The 20,476-nt window shown below is 48.9% G+C and overlaps 10 protein-coding genes across 10 annotated transcripts; 5 read left to right on the top strand and 5 right to left on the bottom strand.

Annotated features, from left to right (window-relative positions):
• Positions 1-460: 460 nt before the first annotated feature.
• Positions 461-2,311, bottom strand: N7520_008015 (homeobox domain-containing protein; the record flags this gene model as incomplete). Its single annotated transcript, XM_057141949.1, has 3 exons — positions 461-1,897; positions 1,963-2,074; positions 2,139-2,311. The coding sequence occupies 3 exons, from the start codon at positions 2,309-2,311 to the stop codon at positions 461-463; spliced, it is 1,722 nt and encodes a 573-aa protein (XP_056995955.1).
• A 661-nt stretch (positions 2,312-2,972) lies between these two features.
• N7520_008014 (amidohydrolase family protein) lies at positions 2,973-3,932 on the bottom strand (the record flags this gene model as incomplete). The annotated part of the gene is made up of 1 exon (XM_057141948.1): positions 2,973-3,932. One exon carries the CDS (start codon positions 3,930-3,932, stop codon positions 2,973-2,975), a length of 960 nt encoding a protein of 319 aa, XP_056995954.1.
• A 615-nt stretch (positions 3,933-4,547) lies between these two features.
• Positions 4,548-6,065, top strand: N7520_008013 (uncharacterized protein; the record flags this gene model as incomplete). The annotated part of the gene is made up of 5 exons (XM_057141947.1): positions 4,548-4,725; positions 4,790-5,069; positions 5,127-5,441; positions 5,488-5,850; positions 5,900-6,065. The coding sequence occupies 5 exons, from the start codon at positions 4,548-4,550 to the stop codon at positions 6,063-6,065; spliced, it is 1,302 nt and encodes a 433-aa protein (XP_056995953.1).
• A 745-nt stretch (positions 6,066-6,810) lies between these two features.
• Positions 6,811-7,495, top strand: N7520_008012 (putative RING finger domain protein; the record flags this gene model as incomplete). Its single annotated transcript, XM_057141946.1, has 3 exons — positions 6,811-6,956; positions 7,083-7,259; positions 7,312-7,495. Coding segments are annotated over 3 exons (507 nt in total), but the record flags the coding sequence as incomplete, so codon positions are not given.
• Positions 7,496-7,629: 134 nt separating this feature from the next.
• N7520_008011 (putative C6 transcription factor) lies at positions 7,630-9,882 on the bottom strand (the record flags this gene model as incomplete). The annotated part of the gene is made up of 5 exons (XM_057141945.1): positions 7,630-7,986; positions 8,036-8,318; positions 8,371-8,794; positions 8,845-9,566; positions 9,623-9,882. The coding sequence occupies 5 exons, from the start codon at positions 9,880-9,882 to the stop codon at positions 7,630-7,632; spliced, it is 2,046 nt and encodes a 681-aa protein (XP_056995951.1).
• A 352-nt stretch (positions 9,883-10,234) lies between these two features.
• Positions 10,235-10,635, bottom strand: N7520_008010 (uncharacterized protein; the record flags this gene model as incomplete). Its single annotated transcript, XM_057141944.1, has 2 exons — positions 10,235-10,498; positions 10,558-10,635. The coding sequence occupies 2 exons, from the start codon at positions 10,633-10,635 to the stop codon at positions 10,235-10,237; spliced, it is 342 nt and encodes a 113-aa protein (XP_056995950.1).
• Positions 10,636-12,070: 1,435 nt separating this feature from the next.
• On the bottom strand, positions 12,071-14,025 carry cdcA (phosphoprotein phosphatase CDC14; the record flags this gene model as incomplete). The annotated part of the gene is made up of 3 exons (XM_057141943.1): positions 12,071-13,325; positions 13,381-13,918; positions 13,986-14,025. 3 exons carry the CDS (start codon positions 14,023-14,025, stop codon positions 12,071-12,073), a joined length of 1,833 nt encoding a protein of 610 aa, XP_056995949.1.
• A 2,315-nt stretch (positions 14,026-16,340) lies between these two features.
• On the top strand, positions 16,341-17,515 carry N7520_008008 (uncharacterized protein; the record flags this gene model as incomplete). Its single annotated transcript, XM_057141942.1, has 5 exons — positions 16,341-16,632; positions 16,695-16,976; positions 17,036-17,200; positions 17,256-17,330; positions 17,385-17,515. The coding sequence occupies 5 exons, from the start codon at positions 16,341-16,343 to the stop codon at positions 17,513-17,515; spliced, it is 945 nt and encodes a 314-aa protein (XP_056995948.1).
• A 563-nt stretch (positions 17,516-18,078) lies between these two features.
• Positions 18,079-18,530, top strand: N7520_008007 (CTAG/PCC1 family protein; the record flags this gene model as incomplete). The annotated part of the gene is made up of 2 exons (XM_057141941.1): positions 18,079-18,125; positions 18,203-18,530. 2 exons carry the CDS (start codon positions 18,079-18,081, stop codon positions 18,528-18,530), a joined length of 375 nt encoding a protein of 124 aa, XP_056995947.1.
• Positions 18,531-19,310: 780 nt separating this feature from the next.
• N7520_008006 (glutathione peroxidase) lies at positions 19,311-20,183 on the top strand (the record flags this gene model as incomplete). Its single annotated transcript, XM_057141940.1, has 2 exons — positions 19,311-19,539; positions 19,678-20,183. 2 exons carry the CDS (start codon positions 19,311-19,313, stop codon positions 20,181-20,183), a joined length of 735 nt encoding a protein of 244 aa, XP_056995946.1.
• Positions 20,184-20,476: the final 293 nt, after the last annotated feature.

The following is a 20,476-nucleotide window of genomic DNA, read 5'->3' as shown; positions in this document are numbered from 1 at the left end:
AACTTGAAGATCTACTTCATGGGAAAATTTGTCTATATCATTGGGTCGTTTCGTAACTGGGCTTTCATTCCAGGATTAGTTTTTCTATACCGGGAGCCATCTCCCACAGTTGGTCTTACAACGGCGACCATCAACGACAGAGCCATATAGGCACAAACACATATATCCACGTCCTCGCAGCGAGCCATGTAGCTCGACCGGGAGCAGATATACAAAAAGGACAAGGACTCAACGGACCTGGAATCAAGGGATCATGGAGTTCACGTGACGAGGATGTGGCGAAGAACCGCTTGCAAGCACACATCGCGAATCATATCATGACAAAGAAAGAAAACAACATAGGAAAAAGAGACAAGCTCCCGAAGATCGTGGAGGGGTAAGGGGTAAATGACAACGCTGAGGAGATACATCATCTGTACCTGGATCCGTTTTTATCCGTTTTATGCGCGGGCAAGGGCTGCTATCGCCACGCCCCTTGACTCAGGGAAAGAAGGCCTTGGACACAGTCCAGATCGTCTTCTTGGCTGTCGCCTGTACCTCCGGACATGAATGCGGATACTTCGGAGCTCAGTTCTGGCGGGGCTTTGCCCTGTACGCCAGCTGCAAATGGTCGGTTGCGTTTGCCGGTGGTCAGCCCTAATCCGCGGTTACGGTTGGCGTCGCGCAGAGCAGGGCGGGTAGTTTGAGAGGTTGTCCGACGACGAACTTGAGGTGTTCGAGTTCCTGGGATCCAATTTTCCTTGTCCGAGTCACCGAGGTCTAACTCAAGGTCCAGTTTCCCGGGCTTTGAAGGTGTCGACCTGGAGAGTTTGGATTGAGAATTGACGCGACTGCGGTCGGTCTCTAACCTGCCCATGGAGGAGACAGTGCGAGAGAGCTTCCGTCGCTTCTCTCCCATTGCCTGTGAGATCGGGGTACGGGAAAGGTCGGGATGAGCAGAGAGGAGACTATGCCTTGTTGATGCGCTGCGGGTAAGAGAACGCGGGCCACGAGATTGGAAGAGGCTAGGAGATGAGTTGAGGTTGGGAGCGGTCTGGGAGCTGGCAGGTGTGGATAGGGCGCTCCGTGCGTCCGTATCGAAGAATGATTCCCAGTTACGGGGATCGCGCGACCGGCCAAAGACGCGATCCTTCTCGGCCATGCCTGCCCGCGGCGTGGATGGGAAGATAGCACTGTTACTGCGACGCAAGCCTGACAATTTGGTGCGGCGTACCGAGAACATGGCCACTCTGTTCTTTGACGGCGACGGTTCGTTTTCTGCACGGATGACGGCCTTGCCATCGGATGACATTGCGATCCGCAAGGCATTCCGGCCCTTAGGCGGGGATGGGGTCATCTCGTCTTCCTTTCTCACCATTGCCTCCCCATCAAAGGACATCGACAGTCGTAGTGAGGGCGGGGACTTGGTCGGTGTTGACATGACATGATCTGTGCGTGGCTCTTGCGGTACCTCCTGAATATCGGCAATTGATCGCTTCCGTTTGGGCGCCTGCGACTCATCCAAGGGTGTTTCATTCAGAATGTATCGCAAGTCCGCCCCGTGAAATTCCTCCTGTGTGGTCGGCGGGGTATCCTCCAAAGAATCGACCGTTGCCACACTTATTTGTGTGCTCTGCGACGGCAGCTCAGGTTCCTCTCTCTCACTTGTCACAGGCTCCAGATCATCCGATAACTGCAACAAGTCACCACCCCATGATTTTGGCCTGGTTCTTTCCAGTCGGTCTTGGGTGTCGGCCTGTTCTGCCCCACTCGACGACCCAGGTTCCGCCGACGCGTTATCATCACTAGAAGGATGTCCCACCGAATCAGACATACTCGAACGAGGAGCGAGCAGTTCGTGGGGCTGGAGAGGTCGTGATTTTCGTCGGTCGTTTTGGCGGCGATTCTGGAACCAGATCTGCAGGAATCAGTCACGCGATTCTACGTAGAGGATTTTTGGGCTGAGGTCTTGGCATCGCGTACTTGGACCTCTTTCTCGCCGAGCGAGACGCGATTCACAATATTCGCGCGGGCAACCTTATCCGGTTTGGGATCCTTTTGATATTCGGTCTCTAGAATGGCGTGGTCCTCGGGGCTATATCCAATCGATCATGCTGGTTAGAAAATACGCGTTCGGAACCAATGGTAGCCGAGCTTACCTCGTTCGGCGACGTTTTTGGCGAGCTAGCAGCTTATTATCGACGCGTGGTGGAAGATTTTGAGTGAGGGTTTTCTGAGAGTGAACGAGGAAGGCGTAATTCAGAGCATTGCATTCGGTGGCCGGTAGAGATGGCGAGGACGAAGCCGGCACCGAAAGCTCCGGGTCAGACATAGTCTTAACAGAGCATGGAGGGGATAATGTATAGGATATGGAGTAGTTGCAAAGCAATTCCAAAGAAAAAGACACAAGGAAGTGAAAAACTGAAATGTGAATTAGGAGCGAGGCTGGTGCAAAGAAAAGAGTATGCGAATCGCGTCGCGATTGTGGACACGGAGGAATCGAGACCGTGCCCGCGCTAGTCTCTTACCTTCAAGGTTTTAATTACTTTCTTTTCAAATTTTATACTCGATTTTGCTCTATACACATACTATTAATGTTTCTACCTTCCTAGATAAATCAAATCTTCTCATTTCATCTTGTTTCTTGTTGGATTGTTCTTTATTTACTTCCTCTACGCGGTCGGAGGTAATTCGGGATTCCCCACTGCGGCCGTGCTATGGGGCCCATCGCGTGTCCCACGTCACGCTATAGAATGCGCGAGATCCCAAGAATCTTGGAGGTTCTGGTATGTAGTATGTGACATGGAATAATGGCCGCATTAATCCAGGAAACGATGGGGAAATCACTGGTATTAGGCTGTGGTATGCGAACTGCCACCAGAAGGCTCCAAACGCGAAAGACACGTCTTCACGTGATCTCTACACCAGTTGACTCAATTTTTGACGTTTGACAACCCAGAACGAAGTTTGTTTTAGTAATCTACATAACACAGCTATTGAGCCTCGGCTCGCACACGAAGCAAAGCCTTCGCATTCCTAAAAGCAAATTTCTCCAAATCCTCCCCAGTGATCAACCCACTCTCCTTCACCTGGTCGAAAAACGCCAGACCCGTCTCATTCGACGAAAACGGATAATCAACACTGTACAAAACATGGTCAATTGACGTTGTCTGCAAAAGACAAGCCAACGGTGGAAGTGAAAACATCCCACTGGTAGTAATCCAGATATTCTCTCTCCAAACCTCCTCAAACCCCCGAGTCTTCCCCCATCTCCCAGAAACCTTGATCACCCTCTCCAGCTGAAAAGGAAGCATCTCACCCATATGCCCAATAATAATCTTCAGCCGGGGGAACCGATCAAAGAGTCCACTCGCATACAATTTCAAAATATGGAGCCCTGTCTCAGAATGCCAGCCCCAGCCATACGCACTTAACGCGACGGCAACCGACTCTTCGTAGTTCCCGCGGTAGTGTTCCAATGCACTATCCGCTGCCCAGTAGGGATGGATATAGATCGGAACATCGAGAGTCTGTGCCTGTTCAAAGATAGGCCAGAAGTTCTCGTTGTCGTAGAATGTACCGTTTAAGTGGTTGTCGACTAAAGCACCGACGAAGCCGAGTTGGCGGATACAGCGCTCAAGCTCAGTTGCTGCGGCGGTCGGATCGCCCATTGGAAGATGAGCGAATCCGGCTAGTCGACTTGGGTTATTGGAAATTGCTGATGCGAGGTCGTTGTTTGCTTCTGTGCATAGGGCTGCTGGTCTGTCTCCTGGGCCATGGGAAATTACTTGGAGGGATACCTTCCCTTTGTCCATGTCGTCAATACGTTCATTGTCGAGGGAGTTTAGTTTCCGCACGAGGTCTGGCGGGAAGGTGGCGAATTCGTCGTGTGTTTGAGCTGCTCGAACTGTGGGTGAGACGTAGTGCTCTTCGAGTGTAATCAGAGGTAACATGATGAATTGTTTGACCCGTGAATGAGATCGAATGAGCTCGAGGTAGTTATATAGTTAGTCCTTTATCTCCGGCCCGAGACTCGGACTACCGATACGGTCCGATATTAAGTAGTGTTAAAAGGATGTCTCTTAATCCCGGTATCATAAGTCCAATCTCCGGTGTCCGTTAAATACCACCCAAGTATTGATTCAAAGATCTGCATCGCTGTAGAAACCGAAATGAAATCCTGTAAAATATTAACGAATCGTTAGCCAGCATTTTATGGATGGGAATCGGAGCTTTTACCGGATATCTTGTGTTGGACGGGGTAACCAAGCAACTCACATACCACGTTCATCTCTATCTCCAAAGCTTTTCATCGGTCCATAAATGGCATTCAACATTTGTTCACGATAGCAAGAAATAAAATCATACCAAGTGCGGGGTGGTTGGGATCGGGCCACCAAGTGCCGGTACCGGTCCCCACAATCTCCCCGGATTTCGACTTGATGACCCGATCCCTGTTCCCTGTCTTTATTTGCTGCCCTCGCATGCAAGTCGCAAAGATCATAATCATGTATCATTCTATGTAAATCAATTGGATATCTCTTCTATCGAAATCATCCCCATTAGCAATGGGGCGATCATATTCTATTTTCATAGCCTCGTTGGCGGCTATGGGATCATTCCTGTTCGGTTATGATAACGGTGTCATGACGGATGTGATTGACTCGACGAATTTCTTGCAATACTTTCATACAACGCAGACGTCGGCGATCATTGGGGCTATCAATAGCACATATTCGGGCGGTGGTGAGATTCTCAAAGTTGCAATGGGTTCGGAAACATTGATCGTTGCTAATCATTCCGTTTCAAGCCGTAATCGGTGCCTTTCAGGGAGCGTTCACTGTCGACAGCTTCGGTCGCAAGCTCACTATCCAGATTGGTGCTCTGATCTGCCTCGTTGGCGCGACGCTGCAGGCAGCGGCTCAGCATTTATCCATGATCCTTGTTGGCCGAATTTTGGCGGGCTGGGGCGTAGGGGTCATGTCCATGGCAGTACCGGTTTACCAGGCTGAGCTTGCGCATCCCCGCTCTCGAGGCTTGATTGTGGGGTTGTCGCAACAGATGATTGGCATTGGTTACATTGTCAGCACGTATGATTCTCCGCCTGGATCCTTTCACGCCTTTGGTGGAAGCTGACTGTAATTTAGATGGGTGGGATATGGCTCTCTTCGTGCACCAGATACAAGCCAACTTCAATGGCGGTTTCCATTGGCCTTTCAGGTTGTGCCAGCTCTTGTTCTCGTTATTGGGATGCTCTTCGTACCCGAGTCCCCGCGTTTCCTTGTTGAGAAAGGCCGCTGTGAAGAGGCGATGCGCGTGCTCCGGAAGCTGCACCATGATGGAACCAACGATGACTGGATTCAGGCAGAGTTCAACGAAATATGTCAGGCAAGTGCTTCTGGGAAATCGGCCCCTGGCTGGGTGTCGATGTTCACGGTGCCAAAATGGCGCACTCGTATGCTGTATGTTAAGCGCCAATCCCTTGCTTCAACCTCCCACTTACAACAGCAGGCATGGTCTTGCTGTTCAGGTTTTCACCCAAATGACTGGCGTCAACGTGATCACATATTACCAAACGATCATGTACAAAGCCTTGGGAATCACAGGCAGTCGTAATACCCTCGTCGCAGGGATATACAACTGCGTGGGCCCACTAGCCAACCTTATCTTTGTGGTGTTTTTCCTCGACCGAGTCGGGCGACGAAAGCCTCTGCTGCTTGGCACAGTAGCAATCTCCATAGCGCTTATATGTGAGGCAGTCCTCACATCACAGAACCCAGACGGTCAGCGAATCGGATACAGCGTCGGCGGAGTATTTTTCCTTTTCGCCGTATCGGTTGCCTTCTCGGTATCATTTGGGCCGTGCAGCTGGTGCGAACCTCCCCCTTCAATCTGCCGTTTTGTTTCTGACATCGCGCAGGGTATACATGGCCGAGATCATGCCGATGCAGATTCGCGGCAAGGGCAATGCATTCGCAGTTGGGATTGGTAACTGGGCAATCAGTACTTTGTGGAATCAAGTCTCCCCCACCGCACTGGGACAGATCCAGTGGAAGTTTTATTATGTATTTGTGGCATGGAGTTAGTATCCGGTATCCCACTGAAAGACTTTAAAGGTGGATCCCTGCTGACTTCCCCAGATCTTTGCGTGTCATTTCCGATAATCTATTTCTTCTTCGTGGAGACTAAACAGAAAACCCTCGAAGAGATAGATCTCCTATTTGACCGGTCGCTCAGGATACCAAAGGTGACGAAGAACTTGGAGAGAATTAAAGTATGAAGAGTGGGGGAGAAGTGGAGAAGTAGCAACTAGTGGCACAATCTATCTAACCAACAGAATCACTATAAAGAGATAAAGGAACTCATCTGACCTACCTTGTACCGCAAAAAAAAGTAAAAATGGACAATTCAGCCGATCAAACATTCCCCAAGTCAAAGTCACCTTCCCCTTCCCCCCTCAAACTCGAATCATCATTGGTTCCACAGCCCAAGGGAGAAAAAAAGAAAGAAACAAAATCCGCATGGGAAAATTAAGCGCAGCTCGTGTTAATCCCCCGCTTTCAGTTGGACTGGACGGGTCGATCATTCTATTTGAGTCGAAAGTTCAAGTTCAAAAGTTGACTTTACCACACCCTCGGCCCTAGCTCGTGACTTTGGTATTACTTTTGATTTTTTGGGTTCATGTCCTTACCTTCTCCCTGATCTTGATCCTGATCTATCCCCTGCGGGTTACTACCGCTAGAGCCTCCCTTGCCAAAGGTAAGGTAAGATTGATTTGGCAAATACTCCGTACTCAATACGATTCCCAGCTAACCTCGTATCCGATCTCAGGTCCCATCCCCCGCTGATCGCATCGCCAAAAAGGAGGATTCTCCAAACGGGGACATGGCCGATGACCATAACCTCAAGACGAGCCATATGGCCATCGTCTTAGGCATTGGGCTCGGGGTGGTACTACTGATTGTTATAAGCTTGGTGTGAGTTAACTTTGTACTTATCTTCACGATTGGGACTGTTCTTTTCCCTTTTTCCGATTTCACGTCTTAGCTGAGGTGGCTGGATTACCCCCCGAGTTTTGTGTGACACTAACAACCCCCGCTCAGTTTGACTATCGTCATTAACCGGCGCGATCGCCGAGCATTTTTGTCGTCAAAGAAGAACCCTGATGAGCGACTGGCTAGTCTGGACGCTGTATCACCGACTCGGACACTGGAGCAATGGTGGACTATGACGAAGGGGAAGATGGGGCTCTCGGAAGCTGTGGATGGCCAGTTTGTTTGGTATGCATCTGTTTCTTGCTGCGATTTGGAACTTTGCTGATTATCATGCTAGTGCGGTTTGTCTGGAGCAGGTGGATCGTTCTGAGGAGATCAGGGAGCTGCGCTGCTTGCATGTCTTTCATCGGGAATGCCTGGAGAAATGGTTCTTAGGGGATCACTATAATTGCCCGCTATGCCATCGTGCCTATTTCGTTGCGGAGACACCCCCACGACATGATTATGTGTGGATGGTATGATCCGGCCATCGTGAGGAATTCCATGTGATGACATCGATTTCAATGATATTTCCAGCATCCGATACTAATGATTATGAGATGATATTATGATTCTTGCATAACGCAAGGCTAGGTATACAGTATTTCGTTAGTCCTTATGGCGCAAACCCTCCAGCACCGGGGAAATACTCGGTAAAATCCCAGGCGTTATAATTTGACCAGTCCAAAAAGCTAGACAGGCCGGAGGTTACATCGTGCATCATGTCTGCTTGTACGGGCTGTGGGTCCAGCAGTTGGTCCAAGATACGAGACAACTTCTTCTCTGCATCCTTGCACTGGTGATAGTTTCCATGACCAGGTCTTGATACCCATGACAATATCGAGACGAACACACTGATGTTGCGGATCAATTCGGCGCGCGGGAGGTTAATGGTGTGGGGACCAGGTTCATGAGACTGGTGTAGCAGCTCGACGAGAAGAACGCTAGCACTGGGTAAACCGTATGTGAGGGCCTATATCAAATCAGTAAGATATCTCCCATTGTATGTTAAGGGATCATACAATCCACGAATAATGCCTGTCAAGATCCATCATTGGATTTCGTTGAGAAGTGATGGTAATGACAATCGCAAGGACTCGGCGAGAAACATCACAGAGTGCGGCCTGTCCAGTGTTTGTGTGCTTAATTAGAGCCCGCTGGAGGAGGAAGCAGGTGTAAAGGTAATTAAGATAAAGATAAACGATCATCAACCATCCATGATGGAACTCATCGTTCGGTCGGCGATCATAACGGAGAAGATCTGGGGCTGCATTCCACACCACGCGCAGATTCTCTTCAATTTCACTGAAATTACATCCGTTAGATAAGAGTGGTCGGTGGAAGCATGTCAACTCACTTTGATTTGCGGACAAGATCGTGGACATCAGGGTTCCCTAATGCAACATCAAGGGTTTGCTCTCTTGCCACAGCTAGATGGAAACGCAGTCGTGAGGATGTCATTCGATACCGAGCCCCTTTTGTATTCCAACCATTACTGTCCAGCTCCGATATGGCTTGATCAAGAGCGTCACCTCCCGCGACAAGAACATCGTCGCTCAGGTCTAGCGGAGGGACCAAAGTGCAGTATCGATAGTTCATGAGGGGCGGCCGGCCAACAAAGGTTGCCATCATCTTATCCATGTAAAAAGCTGAGATAAAACACCCTCTCCGCCACTGGCGGAGAAAAAAAGGACTGCTTTCAGCACTATCTGTATCAAGATGAATCCCCGATGCATAGATAGTGGCGACTAAGTCACCCAACCGACGCCACGCTTGATAACCTAGACGGATTTTTAGATCGATCGGAGAAGATAAGAGAGGGGCATCATACTTGAATCACCATATTGCTGTGTTCGGAGCACAACATCGTTATATTGTAGATATGCTAGCAATTCATTTGCTGAAGAAGCTTGGTCACAGAAGCTTAAGCAAACAGTGCTTGCCCATATAACCTGCTCCAGAAGTCGGTCTTTTACCCGGGGGTCCTCGCTCCCCTGCGAAACCTCAGGGTCATTGTCCGGGGTGATCATCAGCTGTTGCCCGCACACAGAAAAGATGTTTGCCAGAGCCTCCCACCGGAGATTGCGGCCTGTGAACGAGTCACAGTACTCCTTGACAGTCATCGACGCATATATTTTCATTGCTCTCGATGAATTCTGGAATATCTGCGTGGCCAGATTCTGTAGCTGGGGCATGAGATTATTGGGATCAAAGCCATGAAAGATATCCTGTATCGAGTGAAGGATAGCATCCAACACTATCTTCGGCACGACAGAATGCCACAATCGGCTATAGAATTTGTCAACCAACTTCTGCCGGAAATCAAGATTGTAAAGGAAAAGCAGCACGTCTGCCCCGGACTGGACCCGCTCTGGCTCCACCGATAGGACAGGGTAGGATTCCGAGCTCTCTTCTGGTTCAAAAGGAATTTCGTCACGATGCTCTGTTAGAACTGCCGTAAAGCTCGTGGATCCCAGATAGCCGGGGAGAGCAGATTGAGGCTCTGGTGCTGCAAAAATGCGACTTCCGCCTAGAGATCCTGGGCTCGAAGCACTAGATTCCCGTTAGAAATCTCCTCAAGTCGAGCGGCGGGGTGAATGCATCTTTACTTAGAGGTCGGCTGGCTCGCAAACCGATTAGAGGCCGTCACCGTTATCGTTGGATTGGAATTTTGTAGAGATCTCCGCCTGGTCATTGGAGCTGGATGATAGAAACATTTGTCGCTCATCCGTTTCGAGGCGCATCGTCGACAGACGGGTCGCTCATGGTCGCACCGCTGTTTCGACCGGCGACAGGGCTCGCATGATTGCAACGCACCGTTTCGCCGGGTCGCCGGTGAGTGTGAGCGCCGATCATCGGTAATTCTCATTGCATTGGCCCATTACACTGAAAGTGCAAAGTAGATGGGAGGGAGGGAAAATGGCGGATATCGCCTAAAGCGGTTTAGCGTGATGACAGGCCCCTGCATCTACTAAGAACTTTAAAACCCCCCCCCTACATTTGGTATTGAATAGACCTGAGGTCTCTACGGAGTAATATTTTACTATATGACTGTTCATATTTCTCTGGCCAACATGAAGAGTCATGCCTAGCTCGTTTCCGATTGTTTTAAAACACTTTCTAATACAAGCTTCAAGTAAAAATGAAACAAAACGCAAATGACAAATTTTCACTATCTGCGCCTGTGGTCAAAGGGGACCAAATTGAATGTAAATAGCATGTTAAGTCATTGTTAGTGAATTACGCCTTTTGCTCTCTTTTTTCCCGTCCTCGTGTAGAAGACTTTCAGACTGTTGATATTCACTGGAAGTGCGACACCCATCATTCGCATGTTGAGAGAGATTACTGGAACCAGGTACAGCGCAAAATGGGTGAGATATATGAGCATGCTCCGGATGTTTAGTTCCAATATCATTATTATAAATCGAGGAAGGTCTGTGTTCCGATTTCAGCGCAAAATCGGCGGAGTCGAAGTATGTCCGCTGCTGTAAAGGGTGATCATAATTTAGTAAAATGATGGCTGGGAAAGAATTTGAGCTCGGACTTTTGATTCCTCGGAGAATAGCTTGTCTCGAAGTGGGATAATTCCATAGCGATGGACTGCTTTGGCATTTACATCCATGGATGGCTTCGAAAGTATTAACTAACGGCTCGGGTTGAGTGACTTTGTCATATTTCTCACTTTGCTCTCAGTGTGGTTGTTTTCGTCTGCCATAATTTGAAAGGAGCAGTGCAGTGTATAAATGCGTGGAAGGGGACCTATCTTCATTTAAGTCTACATTAGTATGACATCATGGCGCCACGTGTGACTCGGTGACTACGTGAATATAGCTAAGGCGAGAGAAAAAGGAACATTAACTTTGGGTTTTACTTTTGATCCGTTGCTGGAAAATTATCCCGCGAATATGACTTGCTACCCAGCTTTCCATAAGCTCAAGAACGTGGTTACCTGCGAAGGTTAAGGTTTGCGAGTGTCACAGGATGAAGCTATAAGCTTTCCCTAAATGCTTTATAACAACAAAGTACCATGTTCTCCATCAATTTAGGGGGGCAACTTCTCTTCAAGCCTTCAATACCTACAATGCAAGCTCTTCGGACAATCGGTCATCAACGTGCACAGAGATTCTGCATCATGGATTTCTACTTTCGGCGTCATATGGCCTTTTCTCCCAGCAGGGTCATGCTATCCGAAGATAAGTTAACGGATCATGAAAAGGCATCCAAAGCCAATCTAGGCCAGGAAGACCACGATATGAAAGGTAGAGGCACCCGAAAATGCACTTCAAATATGAATCACTAATTGTTGGCAAATTTAGGATCCCTGGATTCGAGTTCAGCAACGCTGAAAGAGGGAAGTCATAAACATGACTCGATGAAATGGTACCGTGAAGGGCCTAACCCCTCCAGTGGCGAATTGGATCCGAAGTCGGGATCAGCAGAGGTCAAAAAGCATAATAAATCGGTAGCCGATCGTCATAATCATGACTAAACTTCTTTTTGAAAATGACTTTTTTGCTTTCATGAATTCATGATTGAATAATGAGAAGGCCGGGTGGCATGACTGAATATTGTCTTTACTTTGTGTTTACTTTGAAGTTCAAATCTCAATCCAGATCATGATAAATACTGAGCAAGGTAAATAAACAAGGTACTTCAACTAGAAGGCCTAACTCGTTGGAAAGATGAAATCATTGGGACATGGAATATTTTGGGATCGTGAGATTGACTATCGTTTCGGCATACAGATTGACACGTACAGAAACCCTGCAACACAACATCATGCAAAGGGCGTGAATCAGAATCGACAATGTCACTACATGTAAGTCACCCAAGCATTCAGCATAAACAAAGTAGAACAGCCAGACGCCAAGCACAACATGCCAATAACCGGAAAAGCACGCCGCAAAACCCGAAGCAAGAAATGTGAAGAAAGTTGAACATTAGGAGCATTCAAATGCAGCAGAAAAGGGGGTATGCAAATAGTTGTCCCAGAGGACAGGAAGAATAGAAGTGTCGCCACAGGCGAACAGGGTTAGGAAGACCAAGGGACGGTGCCATTATTGAACAGCCCGGACAGTCCGAGCGGGACTAGATGTGCTGCCAATGCGACCACTGGGCTTGCGAACGCCTCGTGATTCAGTCTTAGAGCTATCTGTTGCCCGCCGAGGGCTGGTGCGAACCTTGCTAACAGAAATTGGGGCACCGCCACTTTTCCGGCTGCTGGGAGTCTTGGGGGCAGCATTTTCAACCCAGTTTTCTCGGTCCTCGTGAATATCATCCGTCAAGGTGTAGCTGGCTGTGACAGTCGCTGAGTAGCTAATAGATCGCGATGTGGGGGATGCAACAGGAGACTTGGATGACTTTTTGGCCAGCATACGAAGTTGAATCTCTTCGTCACTCTCGCTACTTTCATTACTCAGGCGGTGACCCCTGGTGCGCTGCTCAGTCATGTATCCTTCAGCCTCCACAGCTAATGACCCAGATGCGGTGCGGGAGTAAGGATGGTGGCGAGAATCCTTTCGGTGTGACTTGCGTGGCTGACCAGGAGTGGGGGCCGGGAGGTTCTCCTCGTTTTGGCTGGCAGTACCTTCATTGTGGTCGATCTCACCGAGAGCAGCGCGCTTCGAGTGGGTGTTGTTAGGAGGAGTTGAGACAACGCCATTGCTTGAACGCTTCTTAGTTGACATACGAGCAGGCGTAGCCGGAGTAGACGCAGCCATCTTCTCACGCATGCTGTCCTCAAACCACCATTCGCGGAAGGAGCCCTGGTTGAGGTGGAGCCAGTGTTGCTGGGGTCCCACAACCATGCCGGGACGCATGAATCGCATGAAAGAAATGACTTCGTTCGCAGTGAAACCATAGCGGTAGATAAGATAGGCGCCGATCAAACAACCAGTCCGACCGAGACCAGCTTTGCAGTGAACAGCAATACCCTTCTTCTTGACAGTGATCATTTCATGAGCCATCTTGATAAACTTGCGCACAAGTTGCAATGGTGGACAGGTGCCATCTTCAAAGATCATGTCGATATGGGCAATGCCCATAGCTGTGAAGTAAGATGGGCTGTAGAGTTCGGAATTCAACCGCACCACAAGGCCCACATTCCGGGACGCGAAGTGAACAAGGACATTCTTGAATGGCAGAGGCAACTTGGCGGAGCAGACCTCGGAGATGGTGGATGGCAGCGCATCGTATTCGGGGGTGTTGGCGGGCACGGGCTCCACAGGTTGGTGTTGGGGGGAAGCGAAAGCAAGGAAATCCTGTGTCACCCAATTGAAGTCACCCATATCGACTCTCTCAAACTTTTCGTACCTGCATGAATAATCAGCATATGTTGTGATACGAAATACAAGGTTCAAGTACATACTCCTCCAGGTTAAAGTCTCGCAGACCACACAAACCCTTCTCCTTTGCCTTCCACACGCCATAGACTACATCTTGGATGTTCAAGACAAAGTCAGCCTGGCTGTATCCAGCATCACGGAATGGCATGTATGGAGGATCGGCCTGCGCAATCGGCGCAAGGGCCAAGTGGGGCGGCCACGATTGGATTAGGACCATGTAGCATGCAACCAGGCACGCGGCGTTCGCACGGCTTCGTGCATCGGTCTTGCTGTAGAAGACCACGGGCCGGTCGCTGTTGGCTGGGTCGCCGAGAATTTCGTGGAAGAGCACGGCAAATCGGTAAAGGTGACCAATGTGCAGGGGGCCGAAGTCCGCATGGAAAGCATTGTAAAGGAGGGTATCATCGACGGTGAAGTACACGGGAGCGCGGCGCTTGCTGGTAGGTGTAGCGGGCGGTTGAGCTCGCGACCGCTTGCTTGGAGACTTGGATGAGTCGACAGGGAAAGGGAATACCGTTCTCGAGCTTGGAGCAGAGTCATAGGATGCCAGATATAGGCGGTCTGATGTTTGTTTGTTGTTAGACCCCACCTCTCAAAACAGAGGGTAATAAAAACATTGGTCGCGCACCTTGAATGTATTCAATCATTTTGCTAGATTCAGCAGACATGGTGTCGATGAGCAGTTTGCGACCTTAATAGATGAATGATATTGAAGGTAAACAATGCAAGCTTGGTCGGTGTCGCAAATCGTCACTTTCGGTGACGGTGCCCGATGGTGTGGAAAACACAAGGTCGGCAATTGATAAAATGTAAGACCTCAAAAGCTCATGATCTGGAGGGATCTGAGAAAGAATAAAAATTGGAATGGAAATCAAAGGTAAAGATAGTACCTGGGGAAGAGAGACTTTACATAGAAGAGTGAAAGAAGAATCTCTTGGGGTTATTACCATGCCACGCTAACGATGTTATGTTGTGCTGGGCCATATTGGGATTAGTGCCCCCCGTTGACTCGACAACCATTATTTATGTTTGTTTGCCTCAGGCCAACAATAACGTTGATGCTTACCTCATCTAAACATTGAACCAAATTGACAGCTCGATGATCCATCACATCCATTCTGATTCGTAGCTTGCTCTTCTCCAATACAACTTGGCTTGCATGAACTGCACTTGTTATTGTTGCCTAGGTATCTGTGATGTTTCCCCTCTCTGGTTCTCAAAACAATCAACGGATTCTGTATGTCGATGCCTGAAAAGGGCAACTTTCTGATGCATGGCATTCCGTATGACCAGCAAAGGATTGTGATCAGGTGATATCATCAACAATGTTACCTTGAGCTGAGGGGCAGAATTATGCACATGTGCCGGGTATTGTGCGAATATATATCGTCCACGGGTCCAAACGTTGACTGCAAAATCATCAGAGTTGGCAGTCTCCCCCTTTCCGAAAAAGGTTCCCAAGGTTGGAGACTGGTCCTGTCTTTAATGTTACAGCTTCCCACTCTGCATTATAGACTAGATCGCTATGACCTTCCCAAGAATTAAACATTTTACCATTGATGAAAATCACATCCCTTGATATGCCCGTGAGATCAGACGGCTACCTTGATATCCCATTGCATCCCAGCGCCCACCGGCTGCTATCGGCGGTCACTGGAGAGTTAATAGCCGATGCGAGCCTGAGAAGCTGGTCGAGATGGTCAAGATAGTTTTGCCACTGAGGTTTATTTGTTCACATTCTGCGGCAAAGTGATGAGATCCACAAGCACTTGAGATTCGACTGTTGTTTGTCCCCACTTGCATGAGATGATTGGCTCCCGCCCTATTTGCCTAGAGGCCTCATCTTGGACAGACATTTGGACAGTGGAGATGCCATCTCAGTCTCGCTTTCGGCCTGTTATTTTCGGAATAGGTTAAATTATCCAACGCGCTCCAACGTTGACAGCACCTCGTTGATGCTACCGGCGATTGATTACCATACGCCGGAATATTACCTTGAAACTTCCAAGGCTGAACATTCGGTCGGGTCAGTGCACGATCAACGCAAGGTCATGGAACGATCGTTAGTAAGATGCAGAGCCCCAAGCCTGCGGTAGCTACAAATGTGCAGTCTGATGTATCCAATCCTCATCTAACCGGCTACCTTCAAGAACAAAATTGGAGGATCGACAGGGCAACCTCAGGACCATTTGGCCTGCGTCTTCCGATATTAACGCCCTTGCCTCGGCCTCTCCACCAAAGGCCATAGCGGATGCATCCGCCCTACCCCCTAGCATGCAAGATGAAATGAGGTCCTGATAGCTTGCAGACTAATCAACGCATCTGCAAAGCTCTTCTAAGTCTGGAGATTATTCCAAATTTCTAATAACGAGATCAACGAAGTGTTTTTCCAATTGCTTCCGAAATTCCACTTTCGAGGACCCCTATGTATGCATAGGATCTGTGCCTAAAGTCGCGGTAACCTAATAGGCCGATTGCGAAGTTTTAGCAACCATCGATGCCCCTTTTCACATCTTGATCCTTGCTGAAATCCTATCCGACTTACCCAGATCGAGCATACCGCCCTAAAAAACCTTGGACATCATGCATCTGGATTTCATTGGAGCCCATGTGGGACTCCCTTGACACTACTACCTGTGCGGCACTGCTAATGGCACCCTCTCGATGTCGATCATTATCAGCCATGGCCTAAACCGACAAAAAGCAGACCCGGAAGAACCATGGGCCCCTGATGATCCCGGCTACCGTGCATGCGAGGAGTTCACTGGGGCCACATGTTGTTGCTCGAGCTCATCTAAACAACAAAAAGCAGATGTATAAAATCTGCTCTGGGGCCGCTTCGTATCTTCTCTTCCGTCCACTACTCTAGTCACTCATTCCATTCCTTACGCTCTTTAAAGGATTTTTCGGTTGTTCACCAATTCAACTCAACCTAGCCGTTCTTTTCCACACTTCGACCAACTTAAATTGAACAACCGCAACAATGAAATTCACTGGATTCTCTATTTCTCTGGCCCTTGCTGGCCTTGTCTCTTCCGCCGCTCTGCCCACGGTCCCTGGTGGCAATGCCATCGGTGGTGTTGTTAACACAGCCACAGGGGCCCTCAGTGGTCTGAAGCGTGATGGTGGTGATGCCGTTAGTGGCGCTGCCTACGGTGTTTCCGGCACACTAAACGGAGTCACTGGTATTGCTGGCAGCGCTGCCGGTACTGTTGAGAGCACCTCATCAGGTGCGGTTGGAACTGCCGAAAAAACGGTCACTGACGCTGTCCCTGGTAAGCCGCCTTATTTAGTGCCACTCAGGCTGATTTAGACAAATTACTGATCGTACCAACAGCCAAACGTCAGGCTGGTGGTCTCGTGGATACTGTCAAAGGTGCGACTGGTGGTCTTGGGGCTACTGTCAAAGGTGCGACTGGTGGTCTTGGGGCTACTGTCAAAGGTGCGACTGGTGGTCTCAAGCGTGACGGTGGTGATGCTGTTAGTGGTGCTGTTTATGGTGCTACTAGCTCGCTTAACGGAGTCACTGGAATTGCTGGTAGCCTTGCTGGTACCGCTGAGAGCACTACGTCTGGCGCTGTCGGAACTGCTGAGCATGAGGTTGCTGACATTGCCCCTGGTAAGTCCCCTTGGTGATGACTAGTTATGGTTGAAATGAAATACTGATCCTGGGAGCAGCTAAGCGTGACGGTGGTGATGCCGTTAGTGGTGCTGTTTATGGTGCTACTAGCTCGCTTAACGGAGTCACTGGAATTGCTGGTAGCCTTGCTGGTACCGCTGAGAGCACCTCGTCTGGCGCTGTTGGAACTGCTGAGCATGAGGTTGCTGGCGTCGCCCCTGGTCGTAAGTCTCACTGGGCAAATCCAACGGGTACTTCCTAATACTAATCTATTGACAGGCAAGCGTCAGCTTCCTGGTGCCGGTCAAGTTGTCGATGCTTCCATCAAGAACGATCTTGGCATGTTGAGCGGGAGTATGTTGATAAATTTGCTTCGGAAAATTGTGCCTCGCTAATCACTGGTCATAGACCCCTCTGGCCTCATTGGCGCCCTCGGTGGCCTTCAGGCTGCTCTTTCTACTGGCGGCATCCTTCCCAGCCAAATCTCTACCCTCCCTGCTGAGATGCAGCTCGTTGTCGCCTACCTTTACACCGCTTAGACGACCTGGTAATCGGCATAAAAAAATTCGTCTGTCACTATGCATTCAAGGCTTCACGACTTGGTTCGATTGGCGTGATATTTCTCTTCTTGTTTCACTTTTTTTCTAACCTGGATTACATCAGGCTTTTTCTTGACCAAACTTTTGTACTATATCTGATGAGTGCGCTTTTCTATTTTGACGACTCGCTTTGCAAAAATACCTCTGGGGGATATCGTCCCGAGAAAACATTGAAGTTGCTTTTCCATATAACAGTCAAATTTCATGATTTGTCCTAATTTGAAGCTTATAAGCACATGCTTAGCATCCTTGAGGTTCCACATATTTGTAGTCATTGTACACTCGAATGTTCTTGATGTACATATTGAGGGTTGGAATGTAATGTTTCTAACAGTGATAAAGCTTGGTTGCTGAGTCACCGCCTACAGGACCCCGCTATAAATATATTCACACTGATTGATCTCCCAAAGCTACATCACGTCGCAAACCACAGTCATTCTACCAACCTTGCAATAATCTCGACATCCGTGTCACCGCCCATTTAATCCCAATACACGTCAATCATGGCAGCCACCGCATCACCCTCACAGTCTGAATTCCCCTACTCGCTGTAAGATCTCCCGGCGTCTAGATCAACACCTGTGTTGTGTTTTCTCAAAGTAAATAAAATGCTGACTCGGAATATAGGGCAATTTCAATTCCACTGCCAAATCAACGTCTTGCCTTATCTGCCCTGCAAACCCTCGATGTTGACCCCGAGTTATCTGCCTCTGTGCGGCGCACCCTGACTCTCACAAGCCCCGTTCCCGAAACAGCGACCGAGCCCCAAGAAAAGAAACAGAAGCAAGATCCCAACTCGGATGAATCTAAGACCGTTTTACAGGTCAACTACTACGCGACTACAAACCGTATGCTCCGAGTCGCGGTCAATGGATTCATGGAGAGTTTGGGTGTAATCTTGGGCGTGATGGCTGAGCTAGACGTCGATGTTCTCCAAGCCGAGCTTGAAGGATGAATTTGATGACAACCTTGAAAAGTGTGTTTCTTGGATAACGAAGCCCAGATCGCGGGGTATATCTCTGGACCAGGACAGGGTTGGCAGAGCTACTCGGCAATGTCACCGCCACCGACGCACGGTGCTTTCTATGCATCAATGTCTTTATATTATTAGGGCGCCTCTGATCAATCTGGTGCCACTAGATGTTTGTCGCAGGGGAATCAGACCACAGCTGCTGGGATCCTGTTGTACGGGCGTATTCGGATCAATTTCCCTCTTGTTGAATACCTGCAGCGATGAACTGGGTCATGCAATGCCGCATGCTGTTCACGCCAAGGCTATAAAAGCCTAGCATCGGAAAGTAACCTCCATTGGTACTCATATTCCGTGAGCAAGTATTTGTATTTGTGTTCTTGGCACGGGCGCATTCACCCTTTTGGGAGGGAATCGAGACCTCCTCGCTCTTCTAAGCAGAATTTCAAAATGAACTACGAATTGAAATTGAATTTGTGCCTGGTTTTCGTTTATCCGTACTAAATTTATGCAAAAGTTGACTGGATAAGCTCATTAATGAAAAGCTGTGGATTCTAAAGTGGATCATGGAATCAATCGAAAGAAGAAAAAGAAGAAACTCCAGAGAGGGATAACCGTTTGTAGATCAACCAATCAATTCACTTAAATCGAATAAGATCGGCTTCGGCAATGCAGCAGTCCCGGCGGCCCCTCAACTCTCCGTGTCTGGACCTGTGATCATTGGTAATATCACTTTTCTCGAAGCCTCGGTCTCCTTCATCTCAAATGCAAATTAAAAGGCAGTACCTGCAAGTGCGGATCTTCAATCGTCCCTATATAAAGTCTTGGCTCCCTCCCCGCACCATCCAAGACTTCTACTACTCTACGACGTCATCGCGTAACCTTCTCCAACACAGCTCCAACCCTCGTCGACTACGGTCTTCAATCTTCACACCACCCACAATCAGAGTCATGTCTTCCGCAACCTCTTTCTACGACTTTGAGCCCGTTGACAGTGTGTTCCGCTCCCTGCCCATACCCCTCCCCATCATTTGGTTTTCCGCGATCAATCCAGCCCACCAGGAACCACTGACCCCATCTGCATACCACATCGCAAAAAAACACAGTAACTAACTATCTTCTCACCCAACAGAACGCGGTACTCCCTTTCCCCTCAGTTCCCTCGATGGCAAGGTCGTCCTGGTGGTGAACACCGCCTCAAAGTGCGGCTTCACCCCTCAGTTCGAAGGCCTAGAGAAGCTCTACCAAACCCTCAAGGCCAAATACCCCGAAGACTTCACCATCCTCGGATTCCCCTGCAACCAGTTCGGTAGCCAAGACCCTGGCTCCAACGACGAGATCCAGTCCTTCTGCCAATTGAACTACGGTGTCACTTTCCCCGTCCTCGGAAAACTGGACGTCAACGGCAACGAGGCCGCTCCCCTCTTCACCTGGCTCAAGGAGCAACAGCCCGGTGTTATGGGTCTGAAGCGCGTTAAGTGGAACTTTGAGAAGTTCCTTGTTGGTGCTGATGGCAAGGTTGTCGCTCGGTACTCGTCTCTGACTAAGCCCGAGGGTCTCCAGGAGACTATCGAGAAGGAGATTGAGAAGGCTAAGAAGGCTGGTACTCTTGCTTCGGTCAAGAAGGCTGCTGAGTAAAGAGGCTTAACTTGTGTGGACTTATTCGGCTTTTTATTTTCTGGGATGACTTTCGATACCATTTTTCCATTATTCCCTGTTCTATCTCTTGGTTTGTATCTTAATATTAGATGCCTTATGATCTAGGTACCCCCTGTACGAAATACTATCCCCCATATCATTATTATACGGTTCGGCCTTTCTAGATAATTTCGGAGAAGACCCTGGGAAACTTTCTACTATGTAATATAAGTAGTAAATAATAAGGAGGTTGCTTTCAGCAGGACGTGAATTTTGGAGATACCTCCACTACC

This window comes from Penicillium odoratum (genome assembly GCF_028828045.1).
Source record: "Penicillium odoratum strain IBT 22623 chromosome Unknown utg000005l_segment0_segment0, whole genome shotgun sequence".
Classification (NCBI taxonomy): domain Eukaryota; kingdom Fungi; phylum Ascomycota; class Eurotiomycetes; order Eurotiales; family Aspergillaceae; genus Penicillium; species Penicillium odoratum.
This window is presented reverse-complemented; position numbering and strand designations above follow the sequence as displayed.